The sequence below is a fragment of the Prenolepis imparis genome, unplaced genomic scaffold (genome assembly GCF_030444845.1).
Source record: "Prenolepis imparis isolate NDT839.2.m4 unplaced genomic scaffold, iyPreImpa1.0 SCAF_12, whole genome shotgun sequence".
NCBI lineage: Eukaryota > Metazoa > Arthropoda > Insecta > Hymenoptera > Formicidae > Prenolepis > Prenolepis imparis.
The window spans coordinates 10,090,250-10,115,408 of NW_028141170.1; the positions used below are offsets into that span (position 1 = coordinate 10,090,250).

General features: G+C 34.0%; 1 protein-coding gene across 5 annotated transcripts in view; it reads left to right on the forward strand.

Annotated features, from left to right (window-relative positions):
- Positions 1-25,159, forward strand: part of How (protein held out wings) — a 38,746-nt gene that overhangs the window by 4,577 nt on the left and 9,010 nt on the right. For 3 of the 5 annotated variants that reach the window (XM_083051456.1, XM_083051457.1, XM_083051452.1), the window contains exons 2-6: positions 17,912-18,045; positions 21,226-21,342; positions 22,536-22,679; positions 23,222-23,324; positions 24,143-24,442. In XM_083051456.1, the coding sequence (XP_082907582.1) occupies positions 17,912-18,045; positions 21,226-21,342; positions 22,536-22,679; positions 23,222-23,324; positions 24,143-24,442 (798 nt within the window). The remainder of the gene's footprint in view (positions 1-17,911; positions 18,046-21,225; positions 21,343-22,535; positions 22,680-23,221; positions 23,325-24,142; positions 24,443-25,159) is intronic. The other 2 variants (XM_083051455.1, XM_083051454.1) reach the window with 2 other exon arrangements.

Here is a 25,159-nt window from a genome sequence, read left to right on the forward strand (position 1 = left end):
GTATGTATATGCTTTTCCTTATTTCGCGTCTTCCTTACGTAAGACCTTGCGCGTTTGGACTTTTTGGTTGCGGAACAAAAAAACTTGGAAACTCTCGGCGCACCATTTCGTTGTCTTGTATCTGAGCTGCGTTATTTATTCGCGTCGCACATCTGCGTGTTTTGGAATCGATTTCAGGCGATAAGGCAACGCACACACAGCTGCGAGTGAAAGGAACACGCGTATGTGTGTGTATGCGTAAATATTTATTTGCAGCTCGTTATACATACAATGTATACAGATAAATATACAGGTATATATATATATATATATATATATGTATATATACAGGATGTTCCATTTTAAATAATGCTGCTTTTCGAAAATCAAGGCTTCCATCGAAAAATGTTTCATACAAGAGTCGTAGGATTTCGAGGGAAACATCTTCTTAAACATAGTCTTATTCCGGGTGGAGGCATTTTAGAGATTTCGAAATTATCATTTTTTTAACGAAACCTCTTTAATTTTCTTACATAAATCGATCGTAATATTTAGCGTAAAAAATGTAAATTATAAAAATTAGAGTTGACAAGTCGAATGGTTTACGAAATATTTTATGCTTCATTCTGACACATTTTGAAAAAATATGAAATATCTCGTAATATATTTATTTTTCGATAATCTTACCTTAATATTTTCTGCATAGAGAATATAATGAGATAAATCATTAGTTTAAGAAAAACATACTCTTGTAATTAAAAAAAAATTGCAATTTGCAATGTGTATACTTTTTTTTAAATAACTTTTTTTACACCAATTGCTTTATCTCATTATTTTATGCAGAAAATTAATAAGACAAGATTATCGAAAAATGAGTACAAAAGATATTTCATATGTTTTGTCAAAATATGTCAGAATGAAGCATAAAATATCCCATAAACATTTTTCGACTATTTCACTCTAACAATTTTTTACTCCAAATATTACGAGGAATCGATTTATGTAATAAGAATTATTATGATGGTTCCGTTTAAAAAAATAATAATAACAACCTCTCATTATTATTAATTTATTATTAATGGAATCTCAAAAATATCTTCATTTGGAATTAAATTATGTTTACAACAAAAGATCCCCCGAAATTCTACAACATATCATTATATGAAACATTTTTCGGTGGAGAAGCCTTGTTTTCGTAAAATAATAATGCATTATTTAAAATTAGATACTCTGCACAGAGATAATTTTCTCTTATTGCTAGAATTTACCCCGAAAATCATGGTAATCGATTATGAGAATTTTTCTGATTAATATTTATCACAAAAAAAATATCTATCACAATAAAATATGTTTGATTAATTTTACCACGCAATTTAGTAAAATTAATCAAACATATTTTATATTTTATTGCAGGGTTTGAAAAAACCCGGGTTTTTTTTAAAAAGCCCAGCCCAGTGGGTTTTTTTTTTAAAAACCGGGTTTTTTGGGGTTTATTGGGTTTTTTGGGGGTTTTATTGAGTTTTTTGGGATTTTGTTGGGTTTTTTAATTTTTTTAATTTAATTTTTTATAATTCGCTAATGATTAAGAAAATTGGCTATTTAATTGGCACAATTCCTTATTATGAATTAATTTTTATTTAATTTTTTTTATTTATTAATGTAATAGACCTTCTATTACATTAATAAATAAGAAAAATTAAATAAAAATTAATCAATATTAAATACTTCATTTATAATATTATTAAATTTTTAGCATTTTTGGATGGGTTTTATAAATGGGTTTTTAAGTAAGTTTTTTAAAGTGGGTTTAATCCAATAAAACCCACCGGGTTTTATTGGGTTGGGCCCACTTAGTCAAACCCTGTTTTATTGTGATATTATTTTTATTGTGATAAACATTAATCAGAGAAATTCTCATAAAATTCTTCCCATACCATATTGTTCCACGATTATGATTTTCAGGGTAAATTCTAAGAGAAAATTCTCAGTGTGTATATCGTTCCACCATTAGTCGATCGTGTTGTTGTTGTCGTTTCGATCATCGATATCTCGTATTATAGACGAAGCTCGATGTTTGTCATCGTCGTCGGTTTTCCACCGACGACGACAAGGATCGGCGAATCCCCGAGCACGCAGAAAAGACGCTGACCTCGCCGTAAAACCGCTTCGCGAGTACTCTCTCGATATACACGTTTCCCTTCCTCTCTCTCTCTCTCTCTCTCTCTCTCTCTCTCTCTCTCCCTCCTCCCCCCGAACTCTCGGTGTACTCACCGTTCACCAGAGATCCCCGCCTGACCTGTTCTCGAAGAATAAAGCCGCGCGTAAACGCTCGATTCATATAGAGATACGCTTCGCGGCGTTTGAGGATCTCTTTCTTTTTTCTTTTTCTTTTTTCCTTTTTTTATGCACACCAAGTGCACGCACGTGGAATCTGTGGCTCTCTCTCTCGAACGAACGAAGCGCACGCTTACGATAAACTGGCGCTTATATCATTGAATAAAACTGACATTCCATCGCGCGGCTACGGCTTTTGATGTCTCTCGCTTATAATCTACTCTAATCTCCGTCCCCTTTTATATGATAATGTAACGAGATTATCGAATATCCGTAGGGTTTCATATTTGAGAAGACGTACAGAAAGAAAGAAATTTCATTTCTTACGAATCTCTGTGTATGATAATCGTTTTATAATATTTAACTTTTTAATTATCATATAATTACATTTCGATTATAATTAATTATCATTTATATTATCATTATCTAATTATATATTTTAATTAAACAAACTTGCGCGATCCTGTCGGATAAATTTCGCTTATTGACATTTACTCGCAGACATTATTCGTGGGCCCTTCGCGCGTTTTCTCTTCTTAAGCAGGTTCGATTAACGGTAACTTATCGAACGAATTATACATCGCGAAGGAGCAGATCGACTAAGGACGTGTTCGGCTTTGGAAAGTCGAGAGAAAGCTGGATCCGCTCGTTTTGTTTTACGCGCTGGAAAGCAACATTATCTACATTGCATACTCGCACGGGAGAGACTTAATCTCGCGTGTACATCGAATATTGCAAAATCTATACATCTCAATATTAAGAATTCTTTAGGATAAGGAAAAGGAACAGTCGGCCCAATTTTGTATAATAAAATGTTCTCTTTTTATTTGCCTTATTTCTGATTAGGTTGAAAAAACAACGGCGTTGCATAATAATCGATATTAATTGTTTTTGCTTGAACGCAAATTGTGTCTTTCCATTCTCAAAAAAAATATTGTCGTTTTCGAAAATCGTCTTATTTTTTTTTAAATTTATTCTATATATATTCTAATTTTTTCCTTAATTTTAATCTGTATGCTCTCTTTCTTTCCTTCCTTTTCATTACGTGTCTTTCATTAATGTTAATTATATTTTCTTACTCTAAAAAAAAAAATATTGCCTTTTTTTTACATAATTTGTATACTCGAGATTGCGAAAGACTTTTTTTTCTAAACTGTTTTCGAAAATCTTTTAAAAATTTTTATTCTATTTATTTTTTCAAATTTATTCTGTTCTTATATCTTTTTAATTTTAATCTCTCTTTCTCTCTCTCTCTCTCTCTTTTCGTTAATGACAAACTTGATGATAACGCATGAGAGTGCAAGTAATTTAATGTCTCTCTCAATAAAATATTAGTTAAGATTAAAATCTTTCGAAATTTTTTTTTATTTTGCCTAATTTTTTCTAATTTCCTAATTTATTCTCTTCTCATTTTTTTCTTTATTTTAATCTGTATTATCTCTTTCTCCCTCCGTTTTCGTTAACGACAAACTTGATGATAATGCGATGGAATGCAAAGAATTTAAAGAAAATTAATTGAAGGCAATTATTTATCGTAAAAGATTTTGGGGAATTTTCAAGTATCAATTTATAACGATACATAAATTTCGGTAATAATCTCAACGAGATACGATAGTAAAACTACAAAAGAGAATTTTCTCTTAGAACTTATCCTGAAAATCGTGGGACAATATGGTATGGATAGAATTTTATGAGAATTTTTGATTAATATTTATCACAATAAAAAATAATATCTGTTAGAATAAAATATGATTAATTTTACTATAGTAAAATTAATCAACTAATTAAAATTAAGTAAAATTAATCGATTAATTTCACTATAGTAAAATTAATCAAACATGTTTCATATTTTATTGTGACAGATATTATTATTTTTATTGTGATAAATATTAATCAAAGAAATTAGTAAAATTAATCAAACATATTTTATATTTTACTATAGTAAAATAAATATAAAATTGTACTATAGTAAAATAATCAACTAATTAAAATTAAGTAAAATTAATCAATTAATTTCACTATAGTAAAATTAATCAAACGTGTTTTATATTTTATTGTGATAGATATTATTATTTTTATTGTGATAAATATTAATCAGAGAAATTAGTAAAATTAATCAAACATATTTTATATTTTATTGTACTATAGTAAAATAATCAACTAATTAAAATTAAGTAAAATTAATCAATTAATTTCACTATAGTAAAATTAATCAAACATGTTTTATATTTTATTGTGATAGATATTATTATTGTGATAAATATTAATCAGAGAAACTCTCTATCATATATTGTCCCACGATTACCGTGGTTTTCAGGGTAAATTCTAAGAGAAAATTCTCTCTGCGTACGATAGTAAAACTCTAATTAATGCGTCATCAGAGTCGATTGCTCGATCGTAATTTCTATGACATTCGCCCTCGGGAAAGTGAGTTGAGAGACACTGACTGGTGTCCGAGCATCTACTCTACGAGAGTCGGTTTTTACATTTGTACGACGCGGCATGTGGAAAGACGCGGGAGCTCTTGCCTCTCCCGGAATGATCCTTCTGTATTATATAGTGATGCATTCGAGAGGACAGCCGACGCGTTCAAAACGCGCTCTATTTCCATTCGGGACTGTGTAACGAGGTTCTTCTCTCGGTGACCTAGTGGCGCGAATAGAACTCGTCGCCAAGTGCGCGCGTCCTTTCGAAATTGCCTGGTCAAAACTTGGATACCGATGCCCGAGATTTCGTCTCCGCTCTAGTGTAGGTCGACGTGACTAATCGTCTTCAGGGGAGAGACGCTTCGGCGCGAAACGCCGGGTCGGATTAAAGAGAAGACGTCTCTTATCAGAGCGTCGTCCCTTGGGAGAAGAGGAAAAAAGTTACCCCGCTTTTTCCCAAGTATGGTTGTTGTTAAATCGTTGACAAACACATTTCTTGTTTCGAGCTTATTAATTCGCGTTTAAAGGTCTAATTTGCGCGGCGAAAGGAACGAGAGGGAAGTAATTTCCAACTCGAAAGCTTAATATAGGGGGAAATATATATACATTCGTAAATATATATACGCAATCGCGACACACTGCTAGCTAGTTTCTAGTCGCTAATTGCCTACCATCTATGCTGTATATACGGGCAGTGTGCAACTCCTTATGGGAAAAGGCAACGAAGCGCGAGCCAGGGACAGCGCGACATTAATGACAGACATTACCGCAGCGGCAATAAAGTTTGCTTCAATTAGTTGTACAGTAAAAGTCGTACCGCGAAAATCGTCATTAAAGAATTATTAATAATATTCCTACGTGGCATTTTCTGACTCATCACCGATCGACTCGTCTGACTCATCGACGTCAAAGGTTCTAGCCTCTTCTTCAGTTTTTCTTTAAAAAATTATGAAAAACCTTTGACTGAAGGATTTTCGTTTTTATAAAATTTGTATTATATATATATATATATATATTTCATTATTTTTTAAATTATAAATATAATAAATTTTTCAATGTTTATTATTAAAATATATGTATATATATTAAATAAAATAAATATTAAAAAAATATATTAAATATTAAATAATTAAAATATATTTAAAAAATATATTAAAAAATAAAGAATAAATATTTAAATATTAATTTATAATAAATATTGAAAAATTTTATAAAAACGAAAATTCTTTAGTATGAAAATTCTTATTTATATGATTATATGTATATATTATATACATATTTTTATATAAATATAATCATATAAATAAATTATATTATGATTATAATATATTATATAATACGATAATAATATCATGTCTGCTCGCGCGTGCGAGTGACTGAAGGAAATCGCAGGCTATCCCCGCGGAAAACAGCTGACCGATTATAATATGTCAATGTGTGAAGGAAGGAAGGAATAAGGTCTTGTTTGTGTATATATCGATTCAAGCAGCATTCGCGACCGATCGCGTTCGGAGCCATCGCTAACCGGACTCGGTCTTCGACCCCCTTCTCTCTTCCCCACATTACTACCCTCTCTCCTCTCTCCTCCTTTCCTCTCGTCCTTGCTCGCCCCTCCCGTATCTTCATCGCGTCGAGGCGGCCGCATTCCTTCTCTTGAACGGTGAAGCCGCCTCGCCTCGCCTCGCCTCGCCTCGGCTCGCCTCAACTCTCTCGAGTCTCGAGTCGGAGTCGACTCGACTGTACTCGATTTGACTCGCTTCGTTTCGTTTCGCCCGTCTCGTCTCGTCTCATCTCGTCTCATCTTGCCTCGCCTTCCTCTCGAGAACTCGCCAGCGATACGAGGATCATAACTCGCGCGTTAGCTCGAAGTCGCATCCTCGATTCTCTGAAGACTGATGCCCAAAACCTGGTCGCGTCATTAATCGAACCGCATCAGAACTCAAGGTGTTTCGGAAATAAATACCGATGAAGCTTCTTCATTCACTGAAAAATGTCAGGAGATCAACGTTTGTTGATCTTTAACATTATGTATAAATTTAGCGTAAAGTTGAAATTTTGTAAAATTTGTAGGTTTAAAGTAAAAATCTGTTTGAAATTAATCGAGGGCCACGATTTGATATTTTCTTCGCTCGAGCGTTCAGTTTATTACAGTCTCTTATCTTTTATCGTCATTTATTCTAAAAGTGCAGACATTTGACATTTCTGTGCCGAAGGCAAAATCGTTTCCAAATCGAAATTCAGGAATTTATATGACGAACGCGACGATAATTAATTTCTAAATACATATTAATATTTTTGTATTTCCATCGATATTTTATTAATATCCCTCGCATTATTAAAATATGTCATTGCAGCGCGCTTTTTTCCTCAATTCATAACAACGTAAAGATTCGAGATGCGTTTTTTTTCTCTCGATTGGATATACACGAGACAGTTAGTTGTCAGGTACAAAGATTTATTTCGAGTAGCAACGGTGGCAATCGAGTTAATGAACGTCCGGCGAGAGAACCTCAGAGAGCGACCGCAAAACGACGGTATCGTCACGAAACGAGCCGCATTCGTGACTGCAATAAGGATTTACGTCGTGCTATCATTTACGAACAATCGAGGCAAAGGTTAAGCGCGACACGTCGCGCAAAAAAAAAACTACCATCGATAGATCGCGTACTTGCTTAAGTATGTACGCCACACCCAAACGCGAACGTGTCTAAACATTGTTAGCGACAAGTTATGCATCGCGAGAGATTCACTCGTTTCACACTTTTTATACACAGAAAAATATATACTGCATTTAAGTAAGCATTAATACGTACACAGAGAGAATTTTATGAGAATTTCTCTGATTAATATTTATCTATCATATCTATCATAATAATATCTATCACAATAAAATATAAAATATGTTTGATTAAAATTTTACTAAAAGTATAACAAAATTTATTAAAAGTATGGTAAAATTAATCAAACATATTTTTAAAATTCTTTCCATACCATATTGTCCCACGATTACCATTACACATTTCAGGGTAAATTCTAAGAGAAAATTCTCTCTGTGTATTTCAAAAATATCTGCAAATTGCGAGAGATTCACTCGTTTCACTCTTTTTACACACAGAAAAATATATATACGGCATTTAAGTAAATATTAATACGTATTTCAAAAATATCTGCAAATCTGTCATAAGTTCATCGTAAATAAATTTATTCAAAATGTATTTTGAATTCTCTCTAGTAAATCGCGAGAGATTCACTCGTTTCACTCTTTTTACACACAGAAAAATATATACGGCATTTAAGTAAATATTAATACGTATTTCAAAAATATCTGCAAATCTGTCATAAGTTCATCATAAATAAATTTATTCAAAATGTATTCTGAATACTCTCTAGTAAATTTAATACTTTAATCAAGAGTAATAAATTTAAACTAAAATTCTATTTACTTATTATAAAGAGTCGATGGAAACCTGATTTTTTTCTTCGCTAAAATTTTATAATATTCTACGAAAGAAAATATTTAATTATTTCGAGTACATGATAATGAATATTTCTAAAATTTGCGATGAATTTATTTTAAGACTATTGTCAAAAAAATATTCTTTCTTGAAGGTAACTGTTAAAGAAGAAAAGTAAACCGAGTAATCATTATCTTAGCGATAGAATGCTATTTTTCTGTGTGTATATTTTCATGTTATGTGCGATTTCGACCTGCTTAGAGCTTTAAAATATCTTTGTCGACGAATCGCGAGCCGTCTGTACCGCGAGGGATTAATTCTGATTTAATAATAGCGCGCTATTCTACGATATCGTTTAGTAACCGCGTATTTTTCGTCGTCGTAGGAAACTTGTTCTGCGTCCGAGCTCGAATTGCATAACGAAACCGCATATGTCAGATGTAGGCGGATTAAATCTCTCGCTCAAGTCGAAGCTGAAACGATTATTATACACATAAATTTATAAATATTTGGATTCGATGAAAGCGGGTTGTCTCTCATTTACATTTCTCACTCATGATATAGAAAGTATATAAGATCGATCTTTTGCCAGCCTTCGTCTCTCTATCATACGTTCTAGTTCTGGGAAAAATTTTATATGTCGTTAATAAATCATTATCTCTGGAAACCTTCGTTCGAGACATTAAAACACGATTGGCAAGATTTTCACTCGCGATTTAATATCCGAGTAACCTACTCTTTTATAGCGTTTTATAATATAATACTCCGATAAGAAATATCCTAGAGTGACTAGAAAGAGATATGTCTCAATTTGCGAGGTAACTTTCCAACGAATGTACATACATAAATCGTTGTAAACCGTGTATTTGAAAGCCGAACGATATCTCTCACGCTGCATCTTAAGAAACGGACCTCTTATGATCATATACGAAAAAAAAAGAAGGAATTTGTCCTCGCGAAGAGAATCTTTCGCAATCGCGAATCGGTCAGCGCCTTCTTGGGACATCGGCGAGAAATCGAATGCATAATCGGTTCATGACGATATCGATTTTTTTTTTCTTTAATCAGTCCACTAAACCTGCTTAATCATCACTTTTGTAATTCTGAACGTGACCCTCGCAGAAATTTTTTTCCCCCAAATCTGAAGTTATTCCAAAATTATCTTATTGGGACAAAAATGTGCGTATATATTTAGGATAATCTAATAATCGCGATCTGAGATATAATTATTATCCCTCGCGAGATGACTCGACTCATCCAGAGGAGGGGATGGAAGGGGAAAGGTAAGAGGGAAAATCGCGGTCGGCAACCTAATATTCGCGTTCCGCAACCGAGATATCGTTTTGGATCCGATCCGCGAATATAGGTCTACGTTTCCGTGCCAACAACGTGTCTTCGCAGTAATCCAGGCATAGTTGATGTCCGCGATCTCTCTCTCGCGAAACGGAAGTCGCGATATTTCTGAAATGCGGGGGCGTCTAGAGAAGGGCGAAACAAGATCTGTTTATTGCCGACTATTATAAGCTGACAAATTATTTTACAAAAATCATACTTGCGTTTTCAGTGCTCCTTTTCGTATTTTTTTATTTATTTATTTTTATTTTTTTCTTTATTTTTATTTGTCTTTTTAAATAATAATTAAATATATATTATATATATTATATATAATATTATATATATACAATATTACACACAATATATAATTATATATAATATATAATATTTAATAATTAAATATTACATATATTATATGTAATATTTAATTAATTATTTTTTATATTATATTTAATTAAATTATTATGTTACATTAAATTATTATATATACACTGACAATGAGAGAATTTTCTCTTAGAATTTACCCTGAAAATCATGGCAATCGTGGGACAATATGGTATGGAAAGAATTTTCTGAGAATTTCTCTGATTAATATACTTAGCACAATAAAAATAATAATATCTATTACAATATGAATAAAATATAAAATATGTTTGATTAATTTTACTATGCAGTTTAGTAAAATATTATTCTCATAAAATTCTTTCCATACCATATATTGTCCCACGATTACTATGATTTTCAGGGTAAATTATAAGAGAAAAATTCTCTCTGTGTCTATTTATAAATATTAGATATATATAAAATTTATATAAAATATTATATATACATAATTTAGATGATAATTAAAACATAATGAAGGTGTTTTAAAAACTTACGCAATGCGATAAACTCGGCGCGAAAGATAGATGGAATTTTCGCGCGTCTCTCTGTCAGGGATATCTAAAGAGATAGGAAGAAGGAGAAAGACAGGAAGCGGAATATCTTATATCGAGAGAGGATGTCGAATCCCGGAGGCTCGTGTTGATCGCAATCGAGAATCTCTTTCGTCGAAGAGAGGCGCGGCAACCCTGGCAGAGAGTCATTCAGAACGACTCGTCTCGGGGCTTTTTTCGGCTTCTCTCTTTCCGTAAGTGTCTTCTCTCCTCTCCTCTCCGCTTCTCTTCTCTTCTCTCGCCCATGGAAAAGAGCGGTTCCCCTTCGCGCGCCCGACAACGGCGTTTCTCCGCTTCTAAATAAGGAAATGCCTACGCTTCTCCTCCGCCTCCGCCATCGACGATTGTCGCACGTTTCTCGCATACACACATACACTTCTTAACCCATTAAACCCCTGCAGCTCCATTTTTGGATCGATGGAGCATGATTGACCGCGGTGGAAGGTGGGAAGAGTTGGAAAGTGTTGTTGTTTCGTTTGTTGGAAGTTCGGTCGGAGATTTTATTATTGTCGATTGCGTCAACGATAATCTCGCGCTTTGATCCTCGCCTTTACCCGAAAGAAAAAAAAAGAAATCTGCTTATTTCTGTATAATTGTAAAGTTCGCCTTCCAACGTTGCGACATATAAAAAATTTCGAATTTTAATCCCATCGTAAGCGCAAAACTGAACCCGAGATGCCTCTCTTTCTTTCTCCTTCTGGAGAGAGAAAACATCCTATGCAGCAACGCGCGGGTCTTTAACTCGGGCCCTTAAGGGCCCGGCTTCATAGAGGGGCTGATGACCGAACCGGACCGGACCAGGAGCGGAGCGATACTCTTCTGTATGCAACTGTGGTTGCATACTCTCCCTTTTGCACTTGCCTTACGATAAGGCGGAACGTTGCAAGTGCAGAGATGCACGCGCGAAAATTCCGTTCGAGATATATTTCATCTATATTTTCAATAAATAAAATAAACATTTTTATTTTATTTTAAAGGAATTTATTTATCAGATACCCCTGTCGGTAATTTGTAGAAATTTTATTTTTATTTTTATCGCCCCATTTAGTGTCTACATTTGAATTAAAACGAATTAAATTTGTTAATCATCTGAAATTTAAACAAAATTAAAAAATTAATAATTTGTTGAATTAGACAATCTTTTTGATATTTTTTCCCCAATGCTATTATCGCGAACTCATAAATTACTTTTCAATTTAATTTTGATTATAATAAAGGAATAAGGTAAATTCCCTCTTCTTCTCTTCTTTCTTTCCCTTTTGGGTCACTGTACATTTTTTTCTCTTCTTAACTCTTTTCTCTCTTTTTTCTGATATTTGATTTTGTTTTAATTTTCACAGAAAAAATTGTCATAGTCGATAGTATTTCACATTTATTTGTCTGTGAGTTATCGTCTTCTCTTCTTCCTTGTTTTAGCTTCCAACTCCTGATTATTACAGATGCCATCATGATATTTGTGACGGCAAATCGCGTGTTTCTCATGTACGATTCTCTCTTTCTCTTCTCATCTCCAGATTTCACTTCGATCTTCATAACTGTCATCTCGCGTGCTGCATTTTCCTTTCGCCTCGTTAACCTTTCCAAGACAATCCTCTTCACTACGCTCGAGATTTGTAGAGAGCCACGATTCCTTCGATTAATGGCCTCGTGATACATCTATTACAAGTTATCATTCTGCATTCGTATTTATATAGTATTCTTCGTCAGATGTTTTACTTGTTAGAAAAAAAAAAAAGATGTGCTCTTTATCTTATCAAAATATTAAAAAATTCTAATTAAACTGTCAAGAGGAAGATGTCCGCGTTCGACGTTTCCTATATCGAATCCTATCTCTCGAATTCTTTTTATATAGCGATTAATCATATCGCTGCGTTGAGCGAAATTACGAGACGTTGTTGATTATCCCGAGTTTTTGCGAAACGGAGCGAGTCATATAACCGGTATCGTAATTTCCTGTCATCAACGATATATACGATATCGATCGTACTTCTCGTTTTCGGCAAAAAGAGAGGGATATTTAGGATGTTCGCAAAGTCAATAAATCATTTCTGCATGCAAAAATGTAACGTCTACATCGGCAAGATAATCGTAAATTAAAATCCCTAATGATGTTTCCTGCGTATAGAGTCGCACTTCCGGAATTTTAGATGCGATTTGAAGACTCCCGGAGAACAGAAATGTTCTTGTAAGAATGACGTAGAGACGCGAGCGTTTCTTTTAAAATTTTCACGGTGACTCGAAGGTCGACTACTAATTTTAAAAGAGGAATACCAGGATGTTGATTGGACCGGTATAGAAATTTCAATGGACGATGTTAACGGTACCCCTCCTGCGTTGCAAATTCGATCGTTTCGAGCGATCCATTTTTTGCCATTAAAATCGTGAAGTCGTATACATAATAATGCGCAGTAAATATAAGTATAATAGTGTATTACATTTATATACATATATAATTTATATATATTATTTTTATTATATATATATAATATAATATATATAATAATATAATATATTAATATATATTATTATATATAATAATTATTATAATATATAAATGATATATAACAATAAAATTATTATTAATTAAATAATTTATACACATAAATAATATTTATAAATCTTAAAAGTTGAAAAATCAACGAGACAGTGAAACGTTGAGAAGATAATACACAAGCAAGTTAGATCGCCAGCTATTAGACAGACAGATAGATATAGATGTTGCGGATTAGATTGGCGGATAAAAGCCTCGAAATCCGATATGTTGTTGTATACGTCAAAGTTTGTATACGTGTCGTATGCACTCGACTGATACGTACACATGTCTACTGATAATCCGCTTCTCATTACCCCGTCCAACACGCGGATTACACGAGTCATTTCTTCTACGCGTATTTCGTATTTGTCGTAAAATTTCTGGAGCAACGGCACATATACATATAAATAGAAGCGGCTTGCCTCATCGCGCGAAAATAAATTGGCCATTGCTTAAGGGGTGCCCGCAAGATGGATGAGCCAGTTATGAATTTTACGCCATTTATATTTGTACCAGATATTAGAGGCAGATTTAGGATTTTGCAATATCGCGTTGGCTGATCCTCTTATTGTGATGTCGCGCATTTATTACACATTTTTATGTAAAAAAAAAAGAATGCGTCTTCACCGCAGGTGGACGTAATCACCTGTAGCGAACGAGTTAATTGTTTTCGCGGCTGATAACGAGATAATGTACTTGTGCATTTAACATCGTACAATTGAACCTCGTTCCAAGTCCCGAGGTATTCGGGGTCTCTTCAAAATGAGGATCACGTAATCTATCGACGCACGATGTCGCACATTCTTTATTGTAACGGCATTTCTGCATTCACGGGCCATGCTGAGGATCCAGCTGACGGCGAGCCACGTGTCTCCCTCGACCAGGCCGATTCAGGCCGATTCAGGCCAATTATCGCTGTCTCGTTTGACCGAAACTCGTCGTTCAATCCTCCTCCCGAGGCGCCTGACAAAGGAAACAATTTACTTCGGTCAGACGAAGCGATTGGCAGAGAAACATTCAAGATTTTTCAGTCGCGTTATAGAGAGAAGATAGATGAAGGAGAGAATTAAGTAAAAGGTAGAGGAAGGCTTGTCTAATCATTCTTTGAAGGACGATCCCTCAGCTTCCGATGTGCGGTCACGGATCGTAGTATGTATGTATGTATGTCTTTCTCATCCGATTACAACATCGGTGATCTCATGCTATGCCATTTCTGACGGCTGACACCCACGTGTATGCGCTCGCGCATATATGTCACGCGATGCACTTGCAAACAAAGATGCCAGATTGCAGGGACACGATCCGAATGATCGATCCTTCGCTTCTGAATCGTCGTTGTTCCCTATCGGGCGCGATTCTAACGACGTAAAATGCGGCCGCACGAGTTGACATTGAACGAGGATACGGTTGGGAGTCTCTCTCTCTCTCTCTCTCTCTCTCTATTTTGCATGCGACGCACTCATGCGACTGTACGCGTCACACGCATCACATATTTTGGAAGAGATCTCTACAGAGATCTAGAGGGAGAGCGAGAAGGATAGAACGATTGTGAGTTGAACAAGGAGAGAGAAAGAGAAGCCAAGAGCGACGGTCAGCTGATGTCACGCAGATGGGTTGCTCGATGAGCTGTGCTAAAAGCGGCTATGATGCCCTCCTTTATTTCCCCTCTTCTTCTCTCTCCTCCCCCATTCCTGTTTTTCTATCTGCGTCTATCTGTCCGTATACATGTGTGTGTCTGTGCGTTTCCCTCTCGCGTGAATTCCTCATACTTCTAACTAATGCGACGAAGAAGAAGAACGTGACGCGTGCACCTCGCGGGCAAAATATCGTGACGCACTCTCTTTATTCTCTCTCTCTCTCTTTATATTTCTCGAGAAAATCGCGGGATGACGAGTCTTCCTTTCGGAGAGGAAGGAATAATCTGCCGATTTCTACTGGGAATAAGTATGACAATGTGCGGCGTGTTCATAACCGAGAAATTGCCTTTTCACGGAGCAGACGAGCAATCACTCGCGGAGATAATGCACATTTTTTATTTTATTTTCGTTTATTTTACACGATAAAATATCAATAAGAGAGATAAACAGCAATTTATCTATGAAATTAATTTTATTAATTAAAATCAATTCATCAAGCGAATTTTTCGATATCAAATTTGATATCGATCTTCTTCTCGACGAAAATTCTCAAACGATTTTACCAAATTAATAAAAAAAACAAATTTATTGACTCATCTGCTCTTTAAGCTCACTATTTTTTAGTGGATAAATATATTTTATATGATAAAAAAGATAAACAGCAATTATCTGTGAAATTTCTTTTATGAATTAATTTATCAAGCAAATTTTTTATATCAAATTCGATATCGACGTTCCCTCTCGATGAAAATCCTCTAATAACTTTACGAAATTTGTAAAAAAAAAAATTATTATTGCAGCAGTGACTCATGTACTCTCTGTTTATTGGATAAAAACAGCAGCATCCATTCAGTAGCTAATAATTGGCTTCTCTTCAAGATAATCGAGCGCTTCATTAAAGGAAACTCGTATGCTCGTGTGAGGAAATTATATATGTGTGTGTGTGTGTGAGTCGTAAATTGTTATAAACTGCAATTTACTGCGTAGCTATTGAATCGAGTCATCTACGATTTTAAAAATACGTCTAATCACTCGTTTCAATACCAATAATTTAAATCTAATAAGGCATCTTGCTCCACACATATCATTACGTCTCTTCATTAAAATTTTTAATTTCTTTATATTCTCTGTAATTTTTATTATTTTTTTTAAGAGATCTTTTATTGTATGTTTTATATCTCTAAAATCACTGGTAAAAAGTTTAACGAAGAAATAATTCAAAATCATGTGTTTTATCCTAACTAAAAATTGAAATTAAATAAATTTCATAGATCTTTTATCTTAAAAATCTGACAGTTCTTTTATTGTATATATTCTATCTCTAAAATCGTTGATAAAAAATTTAAGGAAGAAACAACTCAAGATCATGTGTTTTATCCTAAACATCTGAACTTTCAAAAGGCATTGAGTAATTCAGTTAAAAAGCTCCCCCCCGGGGGTGCCTTGGGTTCGTCAAGGACTCCCTGCCCTTTGAAGACCCCCGGTTTACGCGAAAAGTTTAGAATGTCGTCGTCGCGTGTGGACGCGCGGATGATTACATCGGTGGAGACGACGAAGAAGCCGAAGAGGTCAGGCATGCGAGAAAGTGGGGCAGACGCGGAACGTTGACCTTTACGTGCGGCGGATATACGCGTTGTAAGAACATACATACGACCGGATTGCACGACGGGGCCCTCGCGATCTTTTGGGGTCGCGATGCTACACCGATGACCGGTGTAGAGAGAACGGGACGGACAAACGTCACCTTTACAACTTATACACGACATTCTACTTACGCGGCCGCGGAATCGCATTTCGATGCACACGAGGTCTCTCTTTCTCTACCCATTTTCTTTGTCATTTCAATGTATTGCGAAAAAAATATACATATTGTAGGAAAAGAGAAAATTGCAAATGTATTGAATTTTTTCACAATTCAATATACTGAATTTTATATTGAATTATATTATAGTTTAATATATTTAATTCAATATAATATAATACATTTATATTAAATTATAATATAATTAATATAAAATAATATATTATAATCAATATAAATATATTATATTATATTGAATTAAATATATTGATTTTTTCAATTCAATATATTTGCAAATTTCCCTTTGCGAAAGAGATTGAGATTTTTATTTTTCTGCGATTTAAATTTTTTATGATAAATATATCATTTATAAATAGAAAGATAAATAATTACGATTGTACCATCCTTGTATATAAATAGTTGTCAGAGTGATTGTTAAATATGTTAATGTATCTAAATAACTTTATTGATTTTCTTACGTATAATTTTACTCACAAATTGCAACACAATTATATCGCGAATTAAAGTTGATTTTTTATTTAATTGATTTTATCATGAAAGCAAAATTTCATTATATTAAAGCATTGAAGGATATTAATTTTTAATATTAATAATTTATATTAATTAAATTAATTATAATATTAATAATTACTTTAATTAATTAATTTTAATATTAATAAAATTTTTAAATTTCTGATACAGAGTGTCGAAAAATTCTTTACTCAATTGATCTATATTATATCAATTACTCAATTATTCTTCATATATATATATATATATATATATATATATATAAAATAAATAAATAAATAAATACAAAAAATAAATATATATATATGTATAATATTTATCTAAATTATTATTTATATATAAAATATCGAGGTAAAATATTTGGACATAAAAGATTCGATTATTTAAATCCCTTTCTGATCGCAACTTAAGGTGGAGAAACCTGCCACGCCCAGATTCGCAGCGCCCCGTTATTACCGCTGCATTTGACGCACGGGTAAGTTGCGTACATACATACATACATACATACGTACATACATAAATGCGTTCGTGAGAATGCATGCCGTGCATATAGAGGTATGCAATGACACGAAACACGCGCGCGCGGTTCACTTATGTAGGCTTGCTTTATATCAGACGCGCACATAAGGACCGACCGCGTCACGCATTTATCGAATGAAGGATGCACGCGGTTCCATTTCGCTTCGTTTCGTTTTCCTCCTTGATATAACCTTGATCTGCCCCCTTCTCTCCCCGGGGGAGATTCATCGTAGAATGACTATTCGACATAAACTGGCGTGCTATATCCAGGACGCCCTATGCGAGCTTGAGATGCTCCTTCCTTCACGAGATCTTAGGCGAGATCAGCGATTTTAATTAAAATTCATTCTATATTCATTTGTTCATTTTTTCTCCATCTCTCTCTATAAATTGTATTCACGTCTCCTCTCTCGTTTCTTGTTACAGAGATCGCGAAGGTGCGGGCGAGTCTTTTCCAAATCAGCGGAGTGAAGAAGGAACCGCTCGTCTTGCCGGAACCCGAGGGCGACATCACGACTCTCACAGAGAAGGTCTATGTACCCGTTAAGGAACACCCAGACGTGAGTATCATGACGCATAGATGCATATCATGTGCTGTTGCACCAACGGTATACACATCAACTTGGCGTATCTCCCGGATTATTTTTTGACTTAAACGCGACTCAAGGACCTACGGGGACCGAGCTTTGAAATCTTTTCGGATCTTTCAAAATATTCTACATGTATAACTATATATATAATTGTATATATACACACTATAGTTGGCGAATATTAATACGTAATATTATATAATATAAAATATATAATGCTATATAATATAATAATATATGTATATATTAATAGTATATATTATAATACATACTATTATTAGTACTAAAATATTAATAATAGTATAAAGATATATTCGCGATTCGTGTTGAATCTGAAGAATTCTCTCCGCATTTCTTTAAGAGAAACACTTTCTTTAAAAAATGATTTTTTTCCTCTTCACCGCATATTTCTCTCGCTGAGGAAGAAGACTTCTCTTGCGCGTCGATCTCGAGACGAGAAGTCGAGCGATGCACCATCGAACCGCCCGAATGTTATTTCTGTAACGCCCGAAATAGGGTTCGCGCCAAAGAAACGACTCCCTTTCCTTCTCCGCCACGTTTCTCCGTCTCGCTTGCACGCGTCTCTCCCACTGCGGCTCATTGAGACGTAATAACGAGGTCGTGTAAGCTTATTAACCCTTCGGGGGACGAGTGTGCCTCAATTTTTCCCCTCAAATATATTCGCATTAATATTCTTGATTTAATTTATTCGAAGGGCGATTCTTTCTCTCTCGTATGCACGATTTTTCTTTATTTTTCCTCGATTTTTTAAACTCTCTATTTAATTTATTTGAAGGAGAACTCTTTCTCTCTTGCACGCGCGATTTTTCATTATTTTTTTCCGATTTTTCTTTATTTAATTTATTTGAAGGGCGAGTCTTATTTCTCTCGATCGCGCGATTTTTCATTATTTTGTTCCGATTTTTCACGATTTTTCTTTATTTAATTTATTTGAAGGGGGATTCTTTCTCTTTTATACGCGCAGTTTTTCTTTTTTTCCGATTTTTCACGATTTTTCTTTGTAATTTATTTAAAGTGGAATTCTTTCTCTTTTGTGCGCGCGATTTTTCTTTTTTATTTTTTCCGATTTTTCACGATTTTTCTTTATTTAATTTATTTAAAGGGGAATTCTTTCTCTTTTGTATGCGCGATTTTTCATTATTTAATTTATTTGAAGGGCGAGTCTTATTTCTCTCTTGATCGCGCGATTTTTCATTATTTTTTTCCGATTTTTCACGATTTTTCTTTATTTAATTTATTTGAAGGGGGATTCTTTCTCTTTTATACGCGCAATTTTTCTTTTTTTCTCGATTTTTCACGATTTTTCTTTGTAATTTATTTAAAGTGGAATTCTTTCTCTTTTGTGCGCGCGATTTTTCTTTTTTATTTTTTCCGATTTTTCACGATTTTTCTTTATTTAATTTATTTAAAGGGGAATTCTTTCTCTCTTGTATGCGCGATTTTTCATTATTTTTTCCCAATTTTTCACGATTTTTCTTTGTAATTTATTTAAAGTGGAATTCTTTCTTTTTTATTTTTTCCGATTTTTCACGATTTTTCTTTATTTAATTTATTTAAAGGGGAATTCTTTCTCTTTTGTATGCGCGATTTTTCATTATTTAATTTATTTGAAGGGCGAGTCTTATTTCTCTCTTGATCGTGCGATTTTGCATTATTTTTTTCCGATTTTTCACGATTTTTCTTTATTTAATTTATTTGAAGGGGGATTCTTTCTCTTTTATACGCGCAATTTTTCTTTTTTTCCGATTTTTCACGATTTTTCTTTGTAATTTATTTAAAGTGGAATTCTTTCTCTTTTGTGCGCGCGATTTTTCTTTTTTATTTTTTCCGATTTTTCACGATTTTTCTTTATTTAATTTATTTAAAGGGGAATTCTTTCTCTCTTGTATGCGCGATTTTTCATTATTTTTTCCCAATTTTTCACGATTTTTCTTTATTTAAATTATTCGAAGGGGGATTTTTGTTCTTTTATACGCGCAATTTTTCTTTATTTTTTTTCGATTTTTCACGTTTTTTATTTTTTATTTAATCTATTCGAAGTGAAATTCCTTCTCTTTTGTACGCACAAGTGAAACGCGACGAAATATCTCTCGGAATAGGCAGGAAATAATTACATCTATCTTATCAGTGCGCAAGAATTATCTATAAGACGGTGGCATCCGCGTTTATTAACTCATTACAGATGCGATCGATATTAATCGATCCGTCTGTTATCGCGACGTGTACTCACGATTGGCCTTACTTAAGAACTTTGCACGCCCATCGACTCGATAACTCGCTTATTATCGAGCAGCTGATTTTACGAGATTGGTAGTTTCTTCGATAATAAACCGCGCGTTATCGATGACTCTTCTTATCGTCCTGACGAGAGAGAAGATGCTTCTGTTCGCTACCTTATCACTCTTATCACTCGAAGCAGTTGCATAAATAAACATTGAGTTTGTAATTATCATTTAAATTATTCGATGGAATATTTAAATTATTCGATGAAATTATATATATATTAGATGGATTAAATAGATTAAAAGAATCTTTAAGACGTGTCAAGAATCTTTTAATCCTCTCTCGTCACATATTAGTCTTCTCTAAATTTGCATCCCGACAATTCAAGTCTTCTCTCTTAATACACGATTATTTATATCAAAACGATCAAGATTTATGAGATATTTTTTTGAATATTTTTGAAAAAAAAAAACGTGCCAGCAGCGGGCTAAAGAGCCGGATGATTCACCGTCTAAATTTACTCTCGCCTTTATTTACCGGGACCCAACAATGAAACTGGATACCTCGCGAGGAGCAAGTCTTTTTTTCTTCACGGTTGTACAAGCCAGGTTTCAGCGGATTCGGCGCGTGAAACTTAAATGATACATATTTATTTTCGAGGGTATTTATTATACCACTGTTGCGTGCACAAACACACGAGTGCAAGTGTATTGTGTATACATACATAAATCGTCCCAGACACAGAAGGTCACAATGATTACATAAATTTAGGAAAGTGATCTTGAAGTGATCTTGAGCCTCTCGCATTCCGTTTCCCACTCATTATTCCAACAAGTTTAATTAGAGTCGAATTCTTTTCTCGGCGAAAGGTGGAAGGATTCAGGTCGTTATGTCGTATGATTGCAGTTCAACTTTGTCGGGAGGATTTTGGGCCCACGAGGCATGACTGCGAAACAATTGGAGCAGGAGACAGGATGTAAAATCATGGTTCGCGGGAAAGGGTCGATGAGGGACAAAAAGAAGGTAAGAATGAGGGGGGAAAAATCGATCGTTTGAAGGCTAAAGTTTCGCGTCTAACTATATCAGTCTCGAATCTGATTATATATCTTGGCGAAATATTTTCGGCGAATTAATCCGAGCCGAGCGATTCATTAAACTTAGCGCTGTATTTTTTCAAGCTGCACGTGGTACACGAGCGAAATGCTTTCTCGTAAGTATACGTAGATCAAACTCTGTTTAATTCGATGTGAACACAACGTATCTTTGATTTTCTTCGTCTATAAATATATATGTTTTTTTATTATTATTATTATCGTCATGCATCTGGTTGACAAAAGTCCACGTCAGTGCTTTGTTGATCGAAGAATTTATGAGAAATAAGGATATGTACAAAAAAATACAGGGTTGGCAAAAAACTTATTTCTTTTATTTTAAACAAAAAACATTGATTTTTTTGTTTAAAATAATGTTTTTTGTTTTATACGTGTTTTTAAGTAATGTAAGAAAAAAACATGTTTTAAATTTTAAACAAAAAAACACTTGATAGTTTTTTGTACTTAAATATTTATTTTTTCAGTTAAAGGATTGACGTTATTATATTGTTTTTCTTTATAGTTTCTTCTCCAAATAATCATATATTTTAATTGCGATATTTTAAACAATAGTTTAAAACACAAAAACTGTTTAAAAGAGTGTTGTCCACTGTTTTAAATAAGTTTTAATTAAACACATTGTTTAAAACATGCCAACCCTAAAAAAATATATAGATATATGTATATATATTAATATTAAAATTATATTAATAAAAAAATAAGGAACAGAGAATATTGCACAATTAATATATATATTAATATATAAATATATAAATATATAAATATATATATATATATATATATATATTAATTGTGCAATATTCTGTTTCTTTTAAAATATATATTAATGTATTATATTTAATTAACAAAAAGAAATAAAGAATAGAATATTGCATTATATATATATATATATATATATATATATATATATATATAAAAAATTGTGCAATATTTTGTTCCTTATTTTTTTTGTTTTTGAAGAATCAAATCTGTCGGATTATTTTCATATGATGAATTCTATTTGCAAATTTGTATCAAGTGTATATGTGTGCATTCGCGCGCGATATAAGCTCGACAATCGGTTGCATGTGCGTATAAAAATTGCGGCGTGTTGATTACATATAGGAGGAGCAAAATCGAGGCAAGCCGAATTGGGAACACCTGACGGATGAGTTGCACGTGTTGCTCACTGTCGAGGACACCGAGAATCGTGCCACCTTGAAGCTTGCTCGTGCCGTCGAGGAAGTCAAGAAGCTTCTCGTACCCGTGGTGAGAAAGTTCCAATTGTATTACATCTTTCCCCATCCTAGAGAATAGATAATAACAACTATGCGAGCCAAAATGAATATAAAAAGAGAGATCTCTCTCTCTCGTCGAGAAATCTTGCTTAGAAAGTTGTTTCTTTCCCCCCCTTTCCTATAGTTTTGATCAAGCGTGATGACACATGAAATAAGTACGATTACAGTGTATCGAATCTTCCTGCAACATTATTTTACATTATTTGTATGTTAATTTTTTTTATTTAAAAATTTTACATAAACTACAATTTTTAAAACCTTTTCATGGTGCTTTTTTCCGCAAAAATCAATACAATGTATTAATCGAGCCGTTGAAAGACACGCTCAGATGCTCCTAAACCAAAAGCGATCCCGTATGCGCGCGCCTTAATTATGTAATCGGCGCTTTCATATGTAAATGAAAAAGATCTGTACAATAGAGATAAGTCGCAAAGTGCCTCTCTTTCCCCTTCTGTAAGATGATTATCACTGGTACCTCCGGTGCTGTGTTCTGACGGTAATGTCGATTGTTAGCAGGCTGACGGCGAGGATGAGCTAAAGAAGAGGCAGCTAATGGAACTCGCCATTATCAATGGGACTTACCGGGATTCGAACACAAAGGTTGCCGCCGCAGCAGGTACCGTTCGTAGAACTTGTCTCATTATGCATAGTTTTTATGCGTTTTTGCTAGAAAGAGAGAGAGAAGGCCAAGGATTTTGGATAAATTTCGCGAAATCGAGTTTCGTAAACCAAAAGGTGTCTCGATTCGAGAAATAGATGGGAAAAATTCATTTATTATTTTATTTATCTCATTGCTTTATTTATATTTAATTATTATTTTATTTATATTCAATTAAAATGTATATAATCTTATTTTATTGCATTTATATTTAATTATATTAATTGTATTTATATTTAATTGTATTATTTTATTTATATTTAATTAAAATGTATATAATCTTATCATATCTTATTCGAGAAAGACATATTGATTGCACTTAAAGAGAGGAATGTAAAATGGATTAATATATTAATTATATTATTAATTATATTATGAAATATATTTTAATTATATTATTATATTATACATATATTATATAATATTATAATATATTATATAATATATAATTATATTATATTATATAATAATATAATAATATAATTATATTATATTGTATAATAATATAATATTATATAATATATAATTATATTATATTATATAATAATATAATAACAATATAATTAATTATATAGTACAAATATAATTTTCTGCAAAATTCTCTTCACAAGCATATCTTCAAATTTATACGCGGTTGCAAACCCAGATATATCATACAGCTATGGATATACGAACTCTCGATGCTAAAAGCAGCTTCCGCCGCTTCCGAGAGGAAGGGTAGACCTCGGGAGAGGAGTCAGAAGAACGCAGACATGAATATTCCTCGTCTGTTGCAGCCTGCGATGAGGAATGGCGGCGGGTGGCCGCCGCCGCGGCGGAGACGCAACGCCTGCTGCCGGGTCTGGCGACGCCGATGCGGACCCCGAGCGCGCCTCTAGGTGCGCCGCTGATCCTCTCGCCCCGGATATCCGTGCCGACGACCGCCGCGTCTCTGCTCAACGGCTCCGGGCCACCTGGCTCGCTCCTGTCGGCCGGCGACCCCCACGGGCTCATCTACACCTCGTACGCGGATTACGCCAACTACGCCGCCCTGGCGTCGCCGCTGCTCACCGAGTACGCCACTGCTGATCATTCTGGTGGGTTGTTTGCTCGTTGAGTTTCCTCCGCGAGACGTCGGAGATGCGGCGAGAGGGAGAGAGCTGCCCCTTCGCTCTCGCCTCTCTTTAATGAAAGTATAAAAACGCGAGAAGCGCCCTAATAAGGAGAGACGGAAGGGACGGAGCCGTGCGCCTTTATTATTATTATTATTATGATTATTATCTATTATTATCTATTATTATTATTGCTATTATTATATCGCGTACGGCACGTCGTCATTGGTGGTTGGTGACTCTCTCTGCTTCACGCACGTTCAAGACGCGTTTATACAACAATGGTTGTTTTTTTTTTTTCTTTTTTTTAATCTTGTATTATAAGTGTCGTGTGATTAGACGAGCAACGGTTAACGGAAAAAAATTGATTGTCGTATATATGCATGGAGATTCGAGTCTATTATAATCTAACTGCTGAGTTTAATGTTAATTATTATTGTCGTAAGAAATTGCTCGTCTAATCGTTTTACCCAGTGCCAATTTTTTTTATACATCACACGTAAATTGTATATTCGGAAATTAAATTATTATATACACGGAGAAAAAAACGGGATTGAATAATGTAACGTTATCGTGACACTCCGATAGCGATCGACGTTCAGCTTCGCGAAACGTGACAGCAAAAAGATTTAATAATGCACGTCGGTTTGCCGGGAGCGTCACCAATAATATGTATAATAATACATATACAATCGCGTAAAT